Source organism: Apaloderma vittatum, unplaced genomic scaffold (genome assembly GCF_000703405.1).
Source record: "Apaloderma vittatum isolate BGI_N311 unplaced genomic scaffold, ASM70340v1 scaffold39683, whole genome shotgun sequence".
Classification (NCBI taxonomy): Eukaryota; Metazoa; Chordata; class Aves; order Trogoniformes; family Trogonidae; genus Apaloderma; species Apaloderma vittatum.
Window position 1 is genome coordinate 1 of NW_009707164.1, and position 22,356 is coordinate 22,356.

The window sequence follows — 22,356 nt, forward strand, 5'->3', positions numbered from 1 at the left end:
GAATATTGTTTGGAGAGTGGCTATATTTACGTGAAGCTTGCTCCAAAATCTAAAAGATACCAGACATATGGTTTCTGTCATGCCAAGTAGAAGCTGTGTTGAACTCTTTAACAAGCAAATAGATTTTTGCAAGGAAATAAAGCATTGAGAATATCCCCCTCCTTTGGAAAGGAGAAGGTTTGCTTCTAAATCTGATGAGAAGAGGTTTAAATAGAAACCTTTAGGTGCCAAGATGTTATATTTGAGTATATGCACATGAATCTTCCTTTTGCTTTTTCAAAAAGACTTAGTGTCCTGTTTGCTGAAGTTGTGGGCTTTTTCTTTGCAGTTCTAAACCAATAACCTCTCTGCTGGACAAACCAGAGGAAAGACCTATGAAGGCAGCAGTCTCACCAGTAAAGGTATGACTGGTATTTAATACAGCAGAAATAATTTTTTTAATATTCTGTGCATTTCTTTTCTTCAGCAATAAAGATGATTAAAGATTGGAGGAAGAAAGTGAGTTGGAAGAAATTAGTAGGGAGGTAACAGAAACCACTAAAAGTTCAATGCTGAAGTGCTGTTACGGCTATAACCTGACTGGCTGTGCTTGACATTTATTTTCAGCCTCTTCAGCCACGGAAAAGAGCTGTCCAGCTGTGTTCCAGTATCTCTCAAGTCACAGAATTAGAGATAAAATTCTTGAACTTGCCACAGGTTGGGATTTTCAAGTGTCTTTAAGTGGTGACTTATCTCTGCCGTTGGTGACTTCGAAAGGAAGAAGATGAGGCTATCGCTACAGCTTCTGATAGTGCCCTTGTTCGTATTGTCTCGAGGGGTTTGTCGCATATTTGGTTTAACAGGTGTGCTTTCAGACTTTTGAGGCAGAGGAAATCACTGCACTGTCATTTATTTTTCAAGACTACTCATGTAACAATTTGACTACAATTATAATGTTCCTTTTGTAGCAGAGGAGAAATCCATTTAATTCTGCTTCATCAGTTGATAACTTGAACACCGCGGAATGGGAAAACAGACCAGCAACTCTACCTCCACTGTCAAAGAAGGGTAAATACAATTATTTAGCATATGACTGTGAATTTCTTGGTGGTTTATATGGAAATTGTTTTTACTTTCATTGCTCCTTTTTGTAAGATATCAAAACTTGTTGATAACTCCAAGTAGTTAAAACTAGTTCATTTCAAGCGCCACTTAAAACATGAATATACTCAGGAAATGGCAGTTTATGTGAGTAAATGGCATTTGCTTCCTTTCTCTTACTCACAGTTCTAGTCAATATTAACACTCCATCTGAGAGGTCTGTTTTTCCTAAGCTGCTGTTAAGAGAACAGAGAAATTTCCTTGAATTTGTGTCTCTATGACCTTCCTGTCGTTGCTGCTGTTGGCTCAACAGAAGCCTACATCTTTGATCTATTTTTTTCCTGTCTTTCTCAGTCTAATTTATTTTTGAATTCTCCTTTTCCCACAGTATTTTCTGCAAGCAAGTAGATGAGTGGTGATATATCATGATATAATAACTTGTAATTTACGGGCTTGTATGTGGAAATTACTTTCCTGTGTCTGATGTGAAGCTTCCTAACAGGAAGAAGGAAAACTTGCACATCAGGAATAATAAAAAAAAATAAAAATCATCTCCCTACCTAGAGATAATTTCTGCATTTTACCTTGTTCTGTATGAACATGGAAATATTCTGTTTCCACTTCTGTAGGTTGCTGTTTATGCTCTGAACCATCTGCTAAATCTTCCTATTGCACACAAATGAAGTTTGACACCTATGTTGAATTTCCACCTGTGTTTTACTGCAGATTGTAGAATCACAGAATTAGAGAGTGGCTTGAGTTGGAAAGCACCGTAAAGATCACCTAGTTCCAACCTCCCTGCCATGAGGGGGGCTCCCACTAGACCAGGTTGCTCAAAGCCTCATCCAGCCTGGCCTTGAACCCTGCCAGGGATGAGGCATCTGCAGCTTTTCTGGGCAGCTTGGTCCAGTGTCTCACCACGTGTTTGATAAAGCAATCTAAGCGCTGCATTCCCGATCTGCACTGTCATATCTCTCTTTATGTAGATGAAAGTCATGTAAACTCGTGATTTCTTCTCTATACATATCTTACAGAAACTTTGTCGCCCTTGGCAGAGACCCAACCTAAACCGAACTTGCCAAATGATGAAATGGAGAAACATAAGAAGCCTTCTGTAGAACCTACTGATGAATCACAGAAGGGACTAGTTAAGCGTCCTGTCCCAAAAGCTCGAAAATTAATTCACAAAACAACAGATTCTGTGTCACAACGAGACGACTTTGTTCCAAAACCAGCCAAATGGACCGAGAGGATGAACGGCATCGGAACGCCGCCCAGGGGCATTCTGAAGCGCAGTTCAAGTTCCAGTTCCACCGACTCAGAAGTTCGTGTTGGTCAGATGTTAGATGTTCAGAAAAAGAATGGTCTTCCTGCTGCGACTATTTTTGAAGGCAAAGCTGAGAAGAACTCTCTAACGGGAGAAGCGGAAGACTCCACACAGATTTCACTGGAAAAACTAAAACAAGTGAGGTTCTCATCTAGCTCAGGTAAAGGAGAACCCCTGCAACGCGCAGAACTGCACCATGGTAGAGAAAGAGGGGAGTTTGATTTGTTAGAATCTGATGAAGTAAAGAGTAGTGGAAATGATGCTATTGGATCAGATTCATTTGGGAATAAGCAAATTCCTGGTGTGAGGCCTTTTGGAACCAATTCATCAGCTTTACAGATAAAACCAGTAGATGGCTTACAAGAAGACACATCGGCATCCGGCCCCTCTGACACTAATAGATCAGTGTTCCTGGATGATGAAAACTTGCAGACAAAGGCAGTTTCTCCTAAGAAACTTGCAACTCCACAGAAGACCTCCAGTAATATCCTGCCAGACAGCAATAACGAACTGAGCGTTGATGACACATGTGAAAATAAACCCAACCAGATCTTGAGTCATGAATCAAAATCACAGAAAAACTTTACTGGTAAGAGACTAATGGGAGTGAAGAACAGAGTGCAATAGCATATAACATGTGTTCATTAATGTTTTAATCACTCGTGTCTAAACATTAACAGCTAGGAAACAGAAAGAGTAGAAATGTGCTACACTGCAGAATTAAATCGCTTTTTTGTATTTTCGTGCTCTAATGTACTGTTGGTATTAAGCGTTAACAATCAGATTAGAGCCTGGATAGGCACCTTTATTGTGGATGATGAAGGTGAAGTGATGGCATCTGGATAAAATGGTTGTCATGTGGCCTGGTAGGCCTGTCTGCACGGGGACTGAATAATTTTTGGTGTACTGCTCTCAACTCTCCTTGGTAGTAATCCAGTTTTGACTTGGGGATTTGCTCATGGGACAAACCGCAAATTTTCTAGTTTGTCATCTTCCACCTGGCCACCCCTTCAATAGAGCCATTTCAACCAACCTTAACTGCTTGCACCCTCAAAATCAATATGATTAATCTTCCAGTAGGATATCTCAGTGCAGGAATTGATTTTTCACTCTATTACCTGCAGCATGCTTCTTTCCAAAACCACAGGGACAGAGAACTCTTTTTTCTCTGCTAACAGCTGAAAAAACCTCTTGGATTTTTTTTAAGATAGATCAAACATTTTGTAGAGTCACGTGTCTGATTCCTAACTCTGTTTGTGTTGTAGGTGAACATCAGCTTTCTGCCGGCAGAGAAGCACATGAGATGTCAAACATGAATTCTACAAGTCTTCAACAAGGTAAGCCTGATCTTGTTGAGGAGCAAGATGCTAAAACCCCTTTCAAGCCTGACAAACACGCTGATGAACTCACGAAAGTGGATGATGAATCTGTATCAAAAATTTTAGATTGGTTTAAAAGAAGTTCTGATACAGAAGATAGGAAACGTGTGTCAGCCAGATCCCAAGGCAGGGAACCCAAAGAGGAAGTGGATTTCTCATCCAGAAGAGCAGTGCTTCCTACAAAACACAGTGGGCCTAGCATGGATGGAAAAATGAAAGTTACAGAAGAGTTGTCATTTGGAAAGATTAAACAACAGAATAGTAGTTCACCTACATCATTTATTTCAGAAGGTACACAGCTGATGAAAGAGAAGATGAAACCTAAGAAAGGAGATGAGAATAGGGAGCAAAATGACAAATCATTAACTGAATCTGACTGTACAAGAGTTGAAGAAAGAGAACGTGGTCAAGAAATCAAGCAAGAAAATCAAAAATCAAAGTTCCTGGAACAGCAAGAACACAAGCTACTGAGTCAGAAGTATGAGTCAGAGAAGGCAGTACAAGAAAAAAGAAGAATGAAAGAGATCAGAGCATTCTGGGAAAGGGATAAAATTATCCCCAGTCATGGAGAGAAAGAAGCGAGTATCAGTGCTACAGCATCAGGTGACTTATGGAGAGGTCTTGGAGAAAATGACAAAATAAACCCAGTACCTAATCGGTTTGATGATCCAAGCAAGAATGTGTTAAGAAGTGTTGAACGAAGTTGTGCAAACCAGGCTTCAAGAAATGAACACCCAAACTCTTCTGTGTTTGGGCCAGGCCATGCAGTTGAAAAAACAGGAAGAACATTTCCACCTGATGAAGTTCATGAATATACAGAATTGGCAAAAGCGAGTAATAACGTGGAGCCTAGTGTTGATGTCACTTCAGCTTCCCCAGAAAGCAAAGACAAAAATGAGAAAGAAGCACTTAAAGGAAGAGCTGGGGCTTATTCCCAACCAAAACCCAGTTTTCAGATTCTCTCTTTAAAAGAAAGAATTAATGAAAAGTTCAAGAATCAAATCTCAGATCCTTCACAGTTCCAGAGTTTGAGAAACTTCTGGGATTCTGGAGTTAAAATGCAGAATAACATTGATAGGGGAGATGCTTCTTTGCCAAGTAACGCTAGCTCAATAACCAGTGAGGGAAAATCAAAGGAAGATAAAAAAGGCAGAGATAATGTGAGCAAGCAAAGCCAACAGCAAACCCAAACACCAGAGGGAGAAAAACCACAGAAACTAGATCCTTTGGTATGTGAACTGCCTCTAGGATCACCTTCTGTGAAAGGTCCGAGTGTGAAACGTGTGAAAAATACAGACTCTGCCCAGCTGGACAGCAGGCCAGCTATCTCAGAGCCCCAGATGGGTCTCCCAGAGCAAGAAGTTAAAGAAGATATAGAAAAAAGTATTGTTATGCCAAAAGAACATCATGTTTCCTTGCAGTTGCTCCAGTCACCTGGTGATTTAAAGGAGAAAGCAGTAGGTGATCGGCCGTGTTCACCTGGAGAAAAATTGAAGAATGAGGCTATTCTGCTGGGTGTCTGTCTCCCTAAAGAGGACGTTACAGAGACTGTGGGTAAGGTTGTTCTACCTAAACCTGAGCTTGATGTATTCAAATTAGGCCTGAAGAAGTTAGAGAAGGAAGCCTCCGAGACATCAGCTAGCTTGAACCTAAAAGAAAACATTTTGAGAGAGACAGCTTCTCACTCAAAAAGCACAGTTAAACAAAGCCGTGACATTTCTCCTGCTGATCAGAAAGAGGAAATAGGCAGAAGCACAGGAAAAACAAATGTGCCATCAACAGATGAGCATGAAACCAAAGGCCTCAGGAAACTCTTCAGGGAATTTGAACCTTTCTATCTACGACATCAGGCAGCAGACAAGGGCAATAGTCTTGAGGATTCACAGAGGCCTCGAGCTGGTTTGCAGAACCTGCTCAGAGAAACCTCTGCAGCTCAATCTTCTGAGTATAGAAGAGAGGGAATGAAGACATCCAGTGACATGAATGATACATCACAAATTATCTGTAGTGTTAAATCAACATGCCAAGAAGATACTGATCAAACTGAAGAGGTCAGTGAGACCACAGAAAAGTCTGTAGCCCCATCCAGGGTCAGTGGCTTGAGTTCTGCTTTAGAGAAGCTGATGGAGGCCTCTGAACCATCACCTCCTAAACCAGGGTATGCTGTTAACAGAGTACAGAGAACTGCTGAGGTAGAAGTTAAAAGCAGGACCTATCAGCATGGTGGAGAGTTGCTGCAGGAAATCGGTGAGTCTGTAGAAAAGTCTGTTGCCCCATCCAGGGACAGTGGCTTGAGCTCTGCTTTAGAGAAGCTGCTGGAGGAGGCCTCTGAAAAGCCACCTCAGAAACCAAAACGTGCCAACAGCATGATACAGGGAACTGCTGAGGTGGAAGCTAAAAGCAGCAGCTGTGAGAATGATGGAGAGTTGCCACAGGAAATCAGTGAGATGATAGAAAAATCTGTTGCTCCATCCAAGGTCGGTGGCTTGAGCTCTGCTTTAGAGAAGCTGCTGGAAGAGGCCTCTGAAATACCACCTTCTGAACTAAAATGTGCCACTAGTGTAGTGCAGAGAACTGCTGAGGTGGAAGCTAAAAACAGGACCTATGGGCGAGATGGAGAGTTGCCACAGGAAATCAGAGAGACCATAAAAAAGTCTGTTGCCCCATCAAGGGTCAGTGGCTTGAGTTCTGCTTTAGAGAAGCTTATGAAGGAGGCCTCTGAAAAGCCACCTCCTAAACATGCAGACAGTATGGTACAGAGAACTGCTGAGGTGGAAGATAAAAGCAGGATCTATCAGCATGATGGAGAGTTGCTGCAGGATATTGGTGAGACCATAGAAAAGTCTGTTGCCCCATCCAGGGACAGTGGCTTGAGCTCTGCTTTAGAGAAGCTGCTGGAGGAGGCCTCTGAGCTGCCACCTCCTAAGCCAAAATGTGCTGACAACATAATACAGGGAACTGCTGGGGTGGCAGCTAAAAGTAGGAGCTATGAGCATGATAGAGAGTTGCCACAGGAAATCAGTGAGACGATAGAAAGATCTGGGCTGTCCAAGGCTGAATATGAATTATTTGATGTTAATTTGCAGAAGCCACTAAACGAGGTTTCTGAAACACTAGCTTCTGCGCTGCAAAGTGTGGATAAGAAAATGCAAGGTAGAATACAGGCTAGTCAAAGTATGCTTTCTCCACATCAACAAGAAAGTGGTCCTCTTCAAGAAATACAAGAAACAATAGAAAAAACTTCTGTTTCAAATACTGCAAAATTCCGTGAATTCAGTAGCTCTCTAGAACAGCTTCTTCAAGAAACATCTGAAGCTTCATCTCCAATACCCAAAGAGTTACACAGACAAGACAAGTTTGGAGATCGTATGTTTCCACCACAGAAAGAGACTCTGTTCATGGCAGTGTCACAGCCGTATAATGCTTTAAGTCGCTGTCATACACAGAGAGAAATAGCTGTCAAAGGGGAAGCTCCAGAACTAAATATCAAAGCTTCAGTAAATGAAATTGAAGCTTCTGTTCCTCCTAAAAGAAATGGAGCTAATAATAAAATAGAAAAGAGAAACATGTCTCCAATTGATCTTCCTCCTTTGGAAGGAGAGGCCAACTTGGCTGCGATCAAGCCGTTCATGAATGGAGAAGGCAGAAGAGATGAAAGCACACCCTTGGATGCCTCTGAAAATAATTCAGAATTTAAAGCACCGTTGAAATTCCGAAGAACAAGCACGCCACTTAAAGATGAGAGCAACTCCTGCCAGCCAGGAGGAGCTCAACTCTGCTTAATGTCTCAGCGTGAGGATAATGATCAAAAGGAAGGGTCCAGCTCAAATTTGGGATCCAAGTTTTCAGATAACTCTGAGTCCCACTCTGGAAGCAGACAAGCAGCTCATGAGCCGTTTGATTTCTAAAATTCACAGTGCTGGGTTGTTAAACATGGCTACAATATTTTTGGTAGCCAACTTGAAATATATTAACCAAAAGCCTGTGTGATACTTGTTTGTTAACTGAGTGCTTTGGATAATTATTTGGGAAAAGTGGGAAGACTAATCAAGCCCTTTAATTGGAAAGTCTTTGAATAACACATTTAGCTATGCCTCTCAGATCAATCGCATCAGTCTTCGTGATTCACCCTTTTCTTCCTCCCACGTGACATCTCCTTCAAATTAATAATGTTCTAACACTCAAAATCTGGTATTTCTTTAAAATATCCTAGATTAAAAGAGGAAAAAACCCGAAACTATCAGTGGCTGACTGAGTTTGTTCTTTAGTTTGACCAGCTAGTCTTCCAAGGCAAACACTTAGCAGCGGAATGGCTGGGTGCAGAAACAAAACCAGTGCTCTCTGCTGTTGCATTTAACGTTTCTGCGGGTTGCACTGGAGAGTGGCCGTGGAAATGATCTCTTTACTGGAATTCTTATTAATTGGTTGAATGGCAGCTCTAGTCAGTGTATAGATTGTGATGGTCGTTAGAAGACTTAAGGTAGAGGAGATAATTTAACCTTTTTAATCTGTTCCTGAAAGACTGGGAATGTCTTCTTTACCTGGAGAAGCTGAGGAGATCTGTGAAGTTTCCAGGGCCTGTCAATTTACTCTGGAGCCTATTTTGAAAGGGAGGTTCCAATGGCAGTTGGTGAAAACTCAAAACGAATGAGGGAAAAATTAAACCAAATTTATTTTTACCCATAATAACAGAGAGCGACACTGTAAGGCCTGGTTGATTGCCTGATGGGGAGGAAAGTAAGATAGGGAGAAGATCTTAAAGGATTCTAAAGGAGCTCAGTCTGGCTTGATTCTGCACTCAGAAACAACTGCATGATTTCAGGGATGCCAATAGCTCCACAGCTGTTTTTTTGGGGGGGTTGATTTGGTTTACTTTCGTGGTTGTTACTCAAATATTGAAAAAAAAATTACTTTCACTGGGGGGGGGGAAACATATCAAATATAACGGACAGAGTTAAACAGAGGGGAGAAAAAACTAAAACTGTTTCTAACTTTTTGTTGGTGTTGACTCATAACAAGTCAAAAAGTTACAGATGTACAAGAAGATTCAAGATGTCTGAGTTTATCTTACGTTGTTCTTAGACAACTGAGTGCCATAATAGCCCGATACCCCTCTCTTGGTACAGACAGGGATACGTATGCAGGACAAAGCAACCAACCTGCTTCTCCCTACTGATGGCTCGGAGAATTTAGAGAATGCAGAAAGACGTTTAAAATTAGATGTTTCTGTGGGGTCTGTTTTGTATTTTCGTTGAATGTTAACTGTGTTTGCTGACGGTCAAAATGGATTCTCATGAGAAATCCCTGGGGATTTTTTAGTGATTGCTTAAAGTGGCGCATGTGTGTGTGTGTGCAGTGTTCATGTGTTTTGTCTCATGACAGGTTCAGAAGAAGAACTAAACCCTGTTTTGATGGCTTTGAAAAGGAGTGCAGATAGGAAAATGCCTTCCAAAAGTCTAGAGGATATTCCATCAGCCACCTCAAGTGAGCACAAAGCTTGTGTGTGTCTCCCATGACCCCTAGTTTGGCTTAAATGTGTTCGTGCTCGTTTTCCATACAGCTTTGCCAAGTAGCGTTTTTGTCTTTGTTTCTCGGTGAGCCGTATGGAGTTTGTACTGTAGGTCTGAAGTCTTTTCTCACACGGTTTAGTTTTCAGTTCTCTGTGTTAATTTTGAAACAGCACTGAGCTGTGAAGCAGACATCTTCCAAAAACTGAGTCACCATCCCTGGGCGTGTTTAAAAAACAGTTCGATGTGGCACTTCAGGAGATGGTTTAGTGTTAGGGTTGTTGATGATCTTAAAGGTCCTTTCCAGCCTTTACGATTCTATGAAATGTGCTGTGTTAATTGGTGATGAACTCTGTTGGATAGTTTTTCTATAGTGAAAATATTGGCAACTACCAAAATCAGCAACGAGCAACAGCCTCCATTGTCTCCTGGCTCTTTGCTTGGGTCAGATTAGTGGACAGTGGAAGTATGAGGAAATCATCGTAATTTGGAAGTGTCTCACCTGTGTATTCTAGCAGGTAATAGAGCAAAATCACTTTAAGAGAATACAGGGAGACAAGAGTCTACTTCAAATTAATTCCTGACTTCCCTCTGTAGCCTCCCAAGATTTTTCTTTTGTTTTAAAATTATTATTATCACCCTTCATCCTGCCCCTGAGTGTTTTCATGCTTATCTCATGTCTAACAGGAGAGTCAAACTAAATCTCTGTTTATAAACGGAAGTGTGAAGGTAGATTTTGAAAGATGTTGGCCATTGCTGGCAAAATTACTCCTTTTAACACCACTTACGCTATTGCTTGCTTCTAACTAGTTTCTAGGTTTTAGGTGTGCACTAACCTTGTTGAAGCACCACGCTGATAGAAACTGTGTCGACATGAGACTGCTGCTTGGATGTAAGCTTGAAGTAGTGTGGGAAGTAGAAAGCAGCTCTTGAATTTAACCATTCCCATGGCTCTGCTGATTTGGTTGGGTTTTCTTTTTTTTGCCCTCATTACTCTTAAATCTGCAATTACCACTGCAGTTAGTTTCATCGTACTGAACAGCAAAGTTTCTAACGGTGTTACTTTTTTCCTGCACAGATAAAAGAAAAATAAGTAAGCCAAAAGAAGAATTAGCTCTTAGTGCTGAAGATGGTAAATATCTTTTGTGTCTACATGGAAGTTTATTGGTTTTTTCCAATGTCCCTTGTTTGCTAGTGAAGGATTCTTTTTTTAAAACCAAGAATTACATTGTGCTTTTAGGTTCAGTTAACTTCAACATGGCTGAAATCCTTTTGCAAAATTTGTGTTGTGCTGTTTTATTCTTAAGGAATGTGCTTATGTCCTGATATATCTGTAGAAACTCTCTGCCCCCTGCCAGTGTAGTATTTTGGCCTGTGGTCATTCAGCCCATGAAGCGGTGACTGAAATCATGAAGAACTTTAAAAATGAGCTCAGCTGAAAGATTTGCCCTAAGTAAATATTGCCTTTGTCTGTTTGTCCGTTGCATTTTAAGATGTGAGATGACTTCTTGCTAGTCCAAAACACCCTTCAAGATCGTCAGTTGAAAGGGAACCGTGCTTAAATCCCTGTCTCAATAAAGCAAACCAGAATTACTCTGAGCAATAGCTGCACTGCTGGATCAGCTGCTTTTGATATCATCAGCCCACTAGTGCATTACAGATGCCTTCCTGTTAGGTTTTTTCTGTATATCTTTAGAAATTCTAAGTCTAAGCAAAATAAAAGCAAACCTGCTCCAAGAACGCGGCAAGATGAATGCAATAAAAGACCATCAGATAACATTAAATATGGTGGCATATAACACAATTCTTTCTTTACTGCATTAGAGCACTAGAGTTGTTGTTTTTTTTTAAAAAAAAGTTGTACACAGTTGCATTTATTGTCATGCTTTAAATGCTTTAAGGCATTTTGCATGCTAGTGGCCTATGGTATAAATAGGATGATCGTAGCATAATAGGATGCGTGCTATGTCCAGTAAATGAACAACACATAAGTACCGAACTGCACTTTGCTTCCAAAAGGAGGCCCCTACTGAAAACACGGTTTATATTCACTATAGACTGTGTAGACACTTACCTGAAAAGTGTGGTGTTGTTTTGAGTTAAATTTATTGAGAGTGAAGTTTTGGGGGAAAAAAAAAAGGCAAGCACAGACAAATTGATAGCTGTACAGGCAGAATAAGGCAAGTTCTCTTGAAAATACTATTAATTTGCTTTGCTTGTTTTGTACGCTCGTTTTACCTTTGTTATGATTCACCTCCTCAAAGGAGGACAGATGTAAAACACAGAAACATACGGGGTCTGGGGAAGTCAAAAGCTTCCCACGTGTAAATATAGTGGTGCTGTTTAACTCATTGCAAAACTTTTTGTGCTACTGAGTGATTGTTGAATACTGCACTGAGCAGGTCTCAAACCTGAGCAGCATCAAGAGAGGAATCAAAATGCCGCAGGAAGTGAGTAGCAGGATTCTTCTGGCAGACAATGGAGAGACTTCTCCACGGATACTTCAACTAATACATTAAAAATACTTTTTTTTGTTTCACAACTAACAAGTTATGTGTCTGGACTAGATGGGGAAGCTGCAGCTAACTGCACACTGACAGTAACTGATGTCTTGAGTGCTACTGGAGCTTCAATAGCAAAACCTGTGCAAAAGCTTAGCTCGCACCTTGCAAGCAATCCCGTCGTGGGTGCAGGGTTTCATTTTATGTAATAGGTACGTGCCCATGTAGCTGGCTTTTTGTTGCCAAATAATTCTCTGTCATATGATATTGGTGCATTTCACAAGGTGTGCCCAGTCCAAAGATGTAGAGCTTTAGTGCATTTTTAAATATTATTAAATGGAGTTAGAGTATGGGAAATTGTGAGACTTGTGGTTCTACCACAGACTGGATTCTTGCAAGGCTTGCTTGTGCAGTTAAGCTTTGTACTTTGACAGAGCGCAGAAGTGAACTTCAGTAGAGATACACAAAAGTTGAAGAGATAGGCTGCAAAAAAAATGCATTATAACGATATGCTGCTTCTCATTAACTAGGAACACTTAGAACTTCTTCAGGTCTGAAAGTTGCTTGATTTACACAAATTCCTATTGCAATTAATTAGTCTGAGTAAATAGAAGAACAGAGTTTGGCTTCTCTGCTAACTTGTTACCAAGAACCTTAGGACGACTCTAATGTCAACTATGTGTGGTTAGCGCAGGAGTGCGCTAATGCTCATTCTAGGAAGCAAATCCAGAGGGTAAACTGAAAATGTTTTCTTCATCCCATTTGATCAGAGTTTGTTTGCAGCACCCAGGCCTGTACATCGTGTCAAGCAGCATAACTGCTTTGGCTCCTGCCAGACAATGTTCTCTAGTCAGGGCTACAGGAGATGGCGAAGTAGGTTTCCTTCTTAATGAGAGTTTTTCTGAGTCCTGGGGCGAGGCGGGCGAAGTAATCTTGCGTCCAAGCTGTAAACTGTTTGTGCATGTGCATGTACTTCATCTGAAGTTGTTTGTTTCTAACCATGTCCTTTTGTGGAATCTCACTGTTTTGATGTACAAACATATTCTTGAAGCCTTTTGATTTGCTGCTCCTTAGTTTCCACAGTGCCTTCACAGCCTGATAAACTATTTTCCAATCCGGAAAAACTCAAAGGACTGAGCAAGTCAGTACCATCATTCCTCCAGGAAGAGGCAAGTTCCATCTCCTCTGAAATATTGTAACTAAAACTTTTGATTGCTCTGGCATTTTGCATTTGTCAAGCAGTGCTTTCCAGGGTCTGCCAAGCCAATTTACAACTGCACCACGGTGTGGGGTTGAGCTTGTGGTATAATGATCAGGAGAAGATCCCAAACAACCCGTGGCTGGTTTTCAGATGCTTTTTCTGGAACAGCTTGCCTGGGAAGGTGCCAGTGCACACGTGGGGAGCGATAGCGCGGAGGCAGAACGAGGTCATAAGCACGTAACCTGCGAAAGCCATTCGCCGTATGCAGTTCTGTTGTACTGTGCTCGTTACCTTCCAGCTAGCTGCCTTCAGTCAGAGGGTACAGAGCCGGTGGTATTTGCTGTGTAACCTGAGCTTTATCATGTGCATGGTTTCGTGCGTGAGATAGTGAAGTAGAGAAGCTAGTTATCCCAATGAAGTTAGCAATGAGAATGTACAAAGTTATTTGAGATTTAAAACCAAAACCCACAATGTTTGCATTACTGCTAAAAAAAAAAATCAGTGTAGGGTTTCTGTCAGGAAAGAAACACCCTTTCAACGCTCTTTTTAAAGTGCATGACCTAATATAATAAATATTAATTACTTATGGTGCTCTACAAGGGAGTTTAAATTCAGTTTTTCACCGTCTCAATCTGTATTAATGTTGTTTTGTTTTTTGGGTTTTTTTTTAATGTTCCTTGTAACTATAAAGAACCTACACAGACTTTCTTTCTGTGATGTTTTTGTAGAGTGATGACAGAGAGACAGATACAGCATCAGAAAGCAGTTATTCCCTTGGCAGAATCAAGAAGAGTCCCAGCTCTCTAACCAATCTTAGCGGCTCTTCTGGCATGGCCTCCTTATCCTCTGTATGTAAACCAAAACCTTGTGTTAATGGCCCTTTCCTTTTGCTAATCTCTTCAGGGTGGTTTCAGCTCCCTTCTTGTTTCTCTTATCTTTCTCCCCTTGGCATCTTCTCTGTCTCCTTCCTTCCCTCTTGGTTATGTGAACCCCTTGCATGAAATTGCCTAAAAGAAATAAACAGGTTTGCTTGTTTTATTTTCTGGTAATATATTAGAGCTTTTTCAGGACTCGACTGTGCAGCATACTCTAGAAACACTGAACAAAGGGATGGCTTTTACCCTAAGAGCTTGCACTTGTAGCTGAAAATGAGGGACAATTTATATAGAAGAAACATTTAGAAAAGGAGAAAGGGGGGAGGAGTAAGTGAAAGCAGGAGACAGCACTGGTACATGGGGTGTGTGATTGTATCGGTGAACTAGCTAACCAAAAGTCATCAGTTTATGAGGACTTCACGGGAGAAAAGTAGAAATTTGGGGAAGGGTATTGAGACTGTCCATCTGTCTCTTTCTACATATGTAGTGTTTAATTTTCAGTGTTTTATTCAGGTACGTAACTCAGCTGTGTAGATTGTATTACTAATCTTTGCTGCTTTCAGAAAGCCTGTTGTCCAAAACTTTTAGGAAGATCAGCTGAAGAGATATATAAGTAATCTCCAGATCTATGACATTGTGTAATTTTATTTTGTCTTGATGCAATAAACAGATTCAAAATATTTTTTTTGGTAGAAAACTTTGACCAACACCTTTGATTTGCAAATAACTTTCTATTATTAATCTGTTTGCTGAGAAGCTTACGAGTGTCCATCTCATTTTGTTATTACATCTGAAGAGACACAGTTGATTTCTTTACTGTCTGAATTCGGAACATAACTTCTCCCCTGATCGTGGAGCATCCAGTGAAATGCAATGCCTAGAAATTTTTTTTTCCTCTTGTCTGATGCAGGTGAGTGGAAGTTTAATGAGCATCTACAGTGCAGACTTTGGCAACGTTGATGTGCAGGGGAACATTCAGTTTGCCATCGATTACGTCGAACAGCTGAACGAGCTCCACATCTTTATTTGCCAGTGTAAAGATTTGGCGGTGGCAGATGTCAAGCGACAACGTTCAGACCCGTAAGCACAGCGCATATATTTATTTCCTAGTGGAAGTTTTTTCTTTCAAGGTGAAAATGAAAACGATTAAGTCTTTTTTTTCCCATCTCTATAACCTCATGAAGTAAACAACCCAATAAATAAATGAAGAGGCTATAACATGCTTTATGTGATTTTCCACTCTGAACTGAATATAGAATTGCTGCTATAAATTGGTACATATATTAATATGGGAGGCTCAAACTTGTAAGAATATGAAATTCTCTTTTAAAATTCAACTTTCCAGGTGGTAAATCCTGCTTTGACAAGTTTTCAGTAGGATTAGAACCTATAAGTAAGATATCTAGGCATACTGTAGTTAAATATTCTGTGTTTGTATGTGTCGAGAGACATTTCAACAGATTTCCCCTGGTAGGAGGAGGTTAATGTCCCACTACTGTTAGACTTCCAGTGCTGTCCCATTTCTTATATGTAACAAGGTGAAAACCAGTGACTAGTTAAATGGATTTCTTCTACTTTATAAGCAAGTAGTGATGTATTTTGGAAAGGGAAGTTGTAAAAGGTGGAGTTTTTCTTCTCCTAACAAGTCTGTCTAAATTTTAGGTATGTAAAGACTTACCTGCTTCCGGAGAAGTACAAGCTGGGCAAACGGAAGACCTCTGTCAAAAAGAAAACTTTAAGTCCAGTCTATAATGAAATACTGCGGGTATTTATCAAAGTGTCACTAGATATGAAATACCGCATGCCTGAGGTATGGGGAACCTTGACTTTTAGACACGGGCCTAGATGCTCTCAAAGAGACGTCGGGATGAGGCAGATTGCCTTGTGGCCGTACCTCTGTCCTTCCAAGGGTGGGTTAACTCCGCAGTGAGAACACCAGTCGTTGTGCACATCTTGCAAACAAACACAAGCTGGGCATGAGCTTAAGATGCTCGAAAATAAGTAAAACATGAAGGCAGTTTGGTTTTGAAATGGAGAAGTAAGCAGTGACGTGTAAACCCAGACACTTGTTCCTAACCTTGTCACTTAACAGCGGTGATAAAAATCTAGCTTGTTTTCATTTTCTGTTTTGTTTTTTTTTTTTTTTAATTTCATTTCTTCCTCCTGGCAGTATAAAATTGAGAAGAGTCTCCTAAAGAACCAAAGCCTTAATATCTCTGTGTGGCACAACGATACCTTTGGGAGGAATAGCTTCCTTGGGGAAGTGGAGCTGGATTTAGGAACTTGGGACTGGAACGATAAATCAAACAAGCAGATCAACTGGTTTCCACTCCAGCCAAGGGTAGGTTCCTAAGGGAGGGTTAGCTGCTTTGTATTTTTTGCTGTGTAAGTGCAGAACTAAGTCATTATTTATTTAGGCTTGGTCTTGTGTGTTCTGTGGGTTTTATGTTGGTTATAGTCATAAATACCTCTTCACTGGTAAATGGAACGTGCAGTTCTGAGGTTTCTATTAGTCTAGTAAGTAGCTCGCTATTATAGTAGGAGAAACTTTCTCACAGTGTAAAGAGTAGGAATTTAAAGGTATTTTTCACTTGCGTCACGAATATGTAGTAAAACTATATCAATAAAGTGTGGCAACGTTTTAACATCAGATGTGATGATGACTCCCATGTCTGGATTCCTCTTGTTTGTCAATGGGTTTCAGCTAAAATCTGAACTTTTATCTAAGCCACTGCCAGAGGTTCTGTTTTCTTTTGTTTTTCTCTTTTTCATTTTTTTTTCTTTACTTGAATTTACTAAACTGATTCATTCCAAAATTAGCTCAATCCAAAGTTTAATAATTTGCAGAACAAACCAGGAATGCTCTGGTGGTCTTTAGCATTCCTTGGATTTAACTGGCTTTAAAACTGCTCTGAGTAAATCAGTGTAACAAAATGTTAACAGGTGCCATGTTCCATCTACAGATGGTCTGTGACTCTCTAGCAAAACGTGACATATTCTTATGCCTTTTGCAAGATGAGTCTTATTAAGCCTGATTTATTTTTTTTTAGATTGTATTAAATGAGACAGAACATTCCTATAGAAATGTGTTGATAAAAGTCCACTTTCTGTTGCACAAATAAGTTTCCTGATTGAAAGAGCCTGTGTTCTAAATTTTCAATATGTGCACAACAGTGCGAAAGATGTGTCCTTAAGGCTCTTTGGCCTCTCCTGGGTCTTGCTTTCTGATTTAGTGGAAGAGGTCTATGTCGGAGGCACTGTCAAGTGGTTAAACATGCCATAAAATTTCTTATGTCCTAACTTGAAGGAAGACGTAACAGCTAAAGAAGCAAGAAAAAGAACTGTCCTTATGTAGAAGTCAGGCTTGTTCCAGTAGAAGATTTTGCATTGTAAACTCTGTGCATGAGCTTCAAGGTTTGAGATTTGTGGCTTTTTTCTTAAATTTCAGACTTCTACAATAGCTCTTCCACTAGAAAGGGGAAGAGGGGAGATGAAACTAGCCCTCCAGTATGTCCCCCACCCTGTTGGAGGTAGGCACTGCTGCTTTGTTTGGGTTTGTCAGCAAATTCAGACATCTTGTTTTAAGATAAAAAAATTATCTTCACCGTTTTTCCTAGAGAATTAAGTCTTGTCATGAATTCAGCTTAAGATCCAAAGATCACTTTAGGATCTCTTATCTAGATCCTCTGTTGTTTTTAATGTTACTGCGGAAGAAATTACCTCATTGTAACAATCTTAGACTCATAATGCAGTCTATATGTGTAACAAAACTTGGTTTTCTCACTAATAATTTTAGAGGGGTCGGTTAGCTCAGTGGTTTGAGCGCGGTGCTGGCAACAAGGATCAACACCGAGGTTGCAGGTTCGATTCCCGCTCGGTCCCCATGTGTTGCCAGGTCTAGTTGAGAGGTGGCTTCCCTGCCCAAATCAGGGAGGTTGGACTAGATGATCTCTAAGGTCCCTTCCAGCCTAGGCCATTCTCTGATTCTATGATCTCTTTCTAGATTATAAATAATCAGGCAGGTGCTGCGATTTGCTACATGAACAACCACAAGACGCTAAACGTAAGCAATATTAGAAGTAAAAATAGCAGTATATATTCAGAATGCAGCAATTTATAGCAATATGATCTGTCTTTTTTATTCTTGTCTGGCAACTGACCACTGGCTGATCGGACAGTGAAGTCAAGTCTTTATTCAGTCTGTCAATAAGAATCAAATATGTTAAGAGCACAAAGGAGTTTATTTGAAAGTACAAGCAGCAATAAATGCTGACATCACAAAGACTGAAGACAAGTTGATGTTTTTATGTGGGAGGCTGGGAAAGAGAAGACCAGCAGCATGCATTTGATAAGTTGTAACAGAGAAAAGTCATCGTAGGAGTGGATGTGATCTTGCAGTTCTTTGATGGGATGAAGACTGCAGCTTCGAGAGTATGGAGAGGGATGTTGAATTAAGATGTGAGATAATAGGATCAGAGAATCATAGAATGTGTTGGGCTAGAAGGGACCTTTAAAGGTCATCTAATCCAACCTGCCTGCAGTGAGCAGGGACAAAGAGAGTCTGGGCTGAATGTCACCTCTACAAATGGGCAGGAACTTGTGCAACATAGAAATTATGTTTAAAACGGATTTAAAGGGATGAATAAGATGTTTTATTTTTACAGGAAAGAAGACTCAATATACTGGTGAGGTCCACATCTGGGTGAAGGAATGTCATGACCTTCCTCTTCTGAGAGGCAACAGGCTCAACTCTTTCGTTAAGTGGTAAGGAGGTTGAAGTCATCAAACATGGTGGTCTGATGATGTTACTGTTGTTTTCTGACCTTTGTTTTTCTACATTCAAATTAAAACCCGCCTAATTTTCTTCTGATTCTCCTTTATTGTAATGCAAATTGTGCTGCAGGGCTTACAGCTTCAAAATGCTAAGTACATCCCACCAAGTAAAACATACTGGGAGAACTTCCTGCATAATTGCTCCTCTTTCATTTTGTCTGCCTAGTTACTGGTGAAAGGGCGAGTCAAAATTGTCCCTGCTTCTGTTTGCATTTAAACAAAGGCTGTTTGTGCAAGGGCATGGCTTACCTTAGCCTTGTGGGAGGAGACAGAAATGAGAACTGTAGTTCTGTTTCTTCCTCCCTTTTCACATACAGACCGAAAACATGAAGAGGCAAGAATGCCAAGACAGCTGGGAAATCGCTGGCAGCAATAGAAAGGTTTTCAGTGTCATACAGCAATTGCTAGTGATAAGAGGAAATGGGCTCAAGTTGCACTAGTGGAGGTTTAGACTGAATATTAGGAAAAGTTTCTTTACTGAAAGAGTGGTGAGGCATTGGAACAGGCTGCCCAGGGAAGTGGTGGATTCACCATCCCTTGAGGTGTGCAAAAAACGTGTAGATGTGGCACTTCAGGACATGCTTTAGTGGTCATGGAAGTGTTAAGTTGATGGCTGGACTTGATGATCTTTGGTCTTTTCCAATCTTAATGATTCTATGACATAAACTCCCTTGTGCCTCCTCTCCACCTGACTTCCTCTTCCCTTCCATCCTCTGAAGCACAAGGATGGACACGCGCTGCCAGTATTTCTTGGAAGGGACTGAGAATATGACCTTTGACTTCATGCCAAAGCGTCTTCAGTCACCCTTTAAAACGCAAAGGATGGTGTTAATCAGTAACTTTTGCCTGTTCAGGTTGTTTAATGCAGGCTGCGCTATGCAAGTGCAAACTGACAATGCTTTTTCTTTCTGAAGCACTGTTCTTCCAGACACGAGCAGAAAAAGTCGCCAGAAGACAAGAACAGTGGCGAAAACTACAAACCCAGTATTCAACCACACCATGGTCTACGATGGCTTTAGACCAGAAGATTTGAAAGAAGCCTGCATAGAACTCACAGTCTGGGATCACAACAAACTTGCCAACCACTTTCTGGGAGGTCTCAGGATAGGCCTTGGAACAGGTACTTGATGATTAACACATCAGTCCTTAATTTACCAAATACAGTATTTCATGGTTTTTTCCTCTTTTCCTCTTCCTTTCAATTTCTTCTCTCTCTCTCTCTCTCTCCTTTTTTTTTTTTTTTTTTTTTTTTTTTTTAGTTTGGTGTAAAAATCCCTGTATTTACCAGACTTTCACAGAATCAAAGAATGTCAGGGGTTGGAAGGGACCTCTAGAGATCATCTAGTCCAGCCCCCCTGCCAGAGCAGGATCACCCACAGTAGATCGCACAGGAACATGTCCAGGCGGGTTTTGAATGTCTCCAGAGAAGGAGACTCCACAACCTCCCTGGGCAGCCTGTGCCAGGGCTCTGCCGCCCTCACAGTGAAAAAGTTTCATTCAATAGCTTACCTATTTGTCATCACAGATCCTGAAATGTAAATAATAGTAGTGTTTATGTGGGTTAGCATGACTGTCAAGTACGGAGAAACATTAGAAATAAAGCTTTGTCTGACCATACATTGTGTCTGGTTCTGTTTGAAATACAAAAATACGGGTTTTTTTTTCCATGCTAAAACTCTTGATAACGTGTTACAAACTTAGGCACGCAAACACTAGGTATGTGATGTGAAGAGAATATTGGGTGCAGATAAAAGAATAGATCAGGAATAGTATGGTAATATTTGAAGACATGGAAAAGCTTATTTATTAATGCAAACAAATTTGTAGCGTAAGGGCAACATAAGATGTGCAGAAAGAAGAATTCTGTGTTTTCCCTATCACCGTATTTGTCCCTTTTGTTGCCCCCTCTGATCTGAGAGAAGGATGTGTTTGGAGTCTTTTCAGGCAAATATAAGAAAAGATTACTTCTCCCAAATTAACTTCTTGCATAGTTTGTTAGAATAACATAAAATACAGATGAGGATAGTGAATCTCAGTTTGAATTTTAGAGTACCCAAGGTTTTATTTTGGTACAAAATCAGTGTTCTGTTTTATTCTTAAACCCTCTCAGATGTTAATTGCCCATACATCTTTCTCCATGGGACTGTGACAAAAACACTAAGGATAACAAGGAAAAAAACACCTGGAGAAGGATGTTTCCATGTGAAACTTCTGTTAATTGTATTTTACAGAATTGCTCATGTGTAAAAAATGTAGAAATGTATCTTCAAAGTACTGGGTCAGCTACTTAAGGAGGTGAAACCGTTCGAGAAGAGTAGCAAATTTGATTGTCTGCTCTCAAATTCTGCAGCGTGGTAAGAATTGTTTCTCTTCAAACTGACTTTTATTTTTTTTTCCTAGGCAAAAGCTATGGAACTACAGTAGACTGGATGGATTCTACTTCAGATGAAACTGCCCTTTGGGAGAAGATGATGAAGTCGCCGAACACGTGGATAGAAGATACGCTACCTCTCAGGATGCTGATGGTTGCAAAATTGACAAAATAAGGTGGCTTTTGAATTGCTAGTGTCAAAAAGAAGCCTTGGAAATGAAATTAAAGGTCAGGGGATGAAGCTTGGAAGAGGAACACTGCAGCTCTTTTGACAGCTTCTCTGTTGTTCTGGTTTTATGCTGTCAGACGTTACTTCGCATTTCAAATTAAGCTTCTGCGTGTGGGTTACGATGCCCATTTAAGGGATTTTGATGTCAGAGCTCTCTAGCGAGGAATGTGAAGTCGAAGAGTTTTTCTTAAAAATCCTTTATTTGTAGTTGTACAGGATATGAAAGTTGCTTCTATAATGAAAGAAGCCTTGCATGAAGTGGTACTGGCAATGTCCTTTTCTGCAAGGGGCAGAGGACCATTAGTTCCAATGTAACATAAAAATCCAGGTTATAAAAAGTTTGCTTATATGTGCGTTAATTGTCTCGCTAGCACACGTCCCTTACTCTTAAATGCTGAAAGCATAGAGGTGAAACCTTTTCATAATCCAAATGCTACTCTAAACGATCTAAACCTCCCAATTTTAGTGATGTCAAATACGTTGGTTATTTATTCTGTAAAGAGTACTCGTTTGTACCTGTATCTCGTAGCTTGGGGTTTTTTGCCAAAATAATTTCTCTCTGCTTCAGCGCCACCGTTAGGAGAATGCCGGGATTGTGGTGGTCTTGGCTTAATAGCTTTGCGGCGTGGGAAACAGGACTGGAATTTGTAACTTGTAGAAATGCATGCTACTAAAGAAACATAAATGCATGAAATACAAAATGTATTACTTTTTTTCTAATAAAAGCAGCCTACTGAAGCTAAATGGGGATTATTTATTAAAAGCCAGCGTTTTAAGTTTAGCATGAGGAAAGGCTGAAGGAGCTGGGCCTCTTTGGCTTGGGGAAGAGGAGTTTGAGGGGAGACCTCATTAATGTTTATAAATATAAAAAGGGGGAGTGTCAAGAGGACAGAGCCAGGCTCTTCTCAGTGATGTCCAGTGATAAGACAAGGGGCAATGGGTACAAGCTGGAACATAGGAGGTTCCACGAAAACATTAGGAAAAACTTTTTCCCTGTGAGGGTGACAGAGCCCTGGCACAGGCTGCCCAGGGAGGGTGGGGAGGCTCCTTCTT

General features: G+C 40.5%; 1 protein-coding gene across 1 annotated transcript; it reads left to right on the forward strand.

The window, feature by feature from the left end:
* Positions 1-328: 328 nt before the first annotated feature.
* Positions 329-21,415, forward strand: LOC104271409 (synaptotagmin-like protein 2; the record flags this gene model as incomplete). Its single annotated transcript, XM_009866066.1, has 16 exons — positions 329-401; positions 948-1,047; positions 2,115-2,996; positions 3,673-3,744; positions 9,169-9,270; positions 10,372-10,425; positions 11,696-11,743; positions 12,869-12,963; positions 13,724-13,843; positions 14,781-14,950; positions 15,533-15,635; positions 16,041-16,211; positions 17,319-17,400; positions 18,535-18,634; positions 19,618-19,823; positions 21,104-21,415. Coding segments are annotated over 16 exons (2,524 nt in total), but the record flags the coding sequence as incomplete, so codon positions are not given.
* Positions 21,416-22,356: the final 941 nt, after the last annotated feature.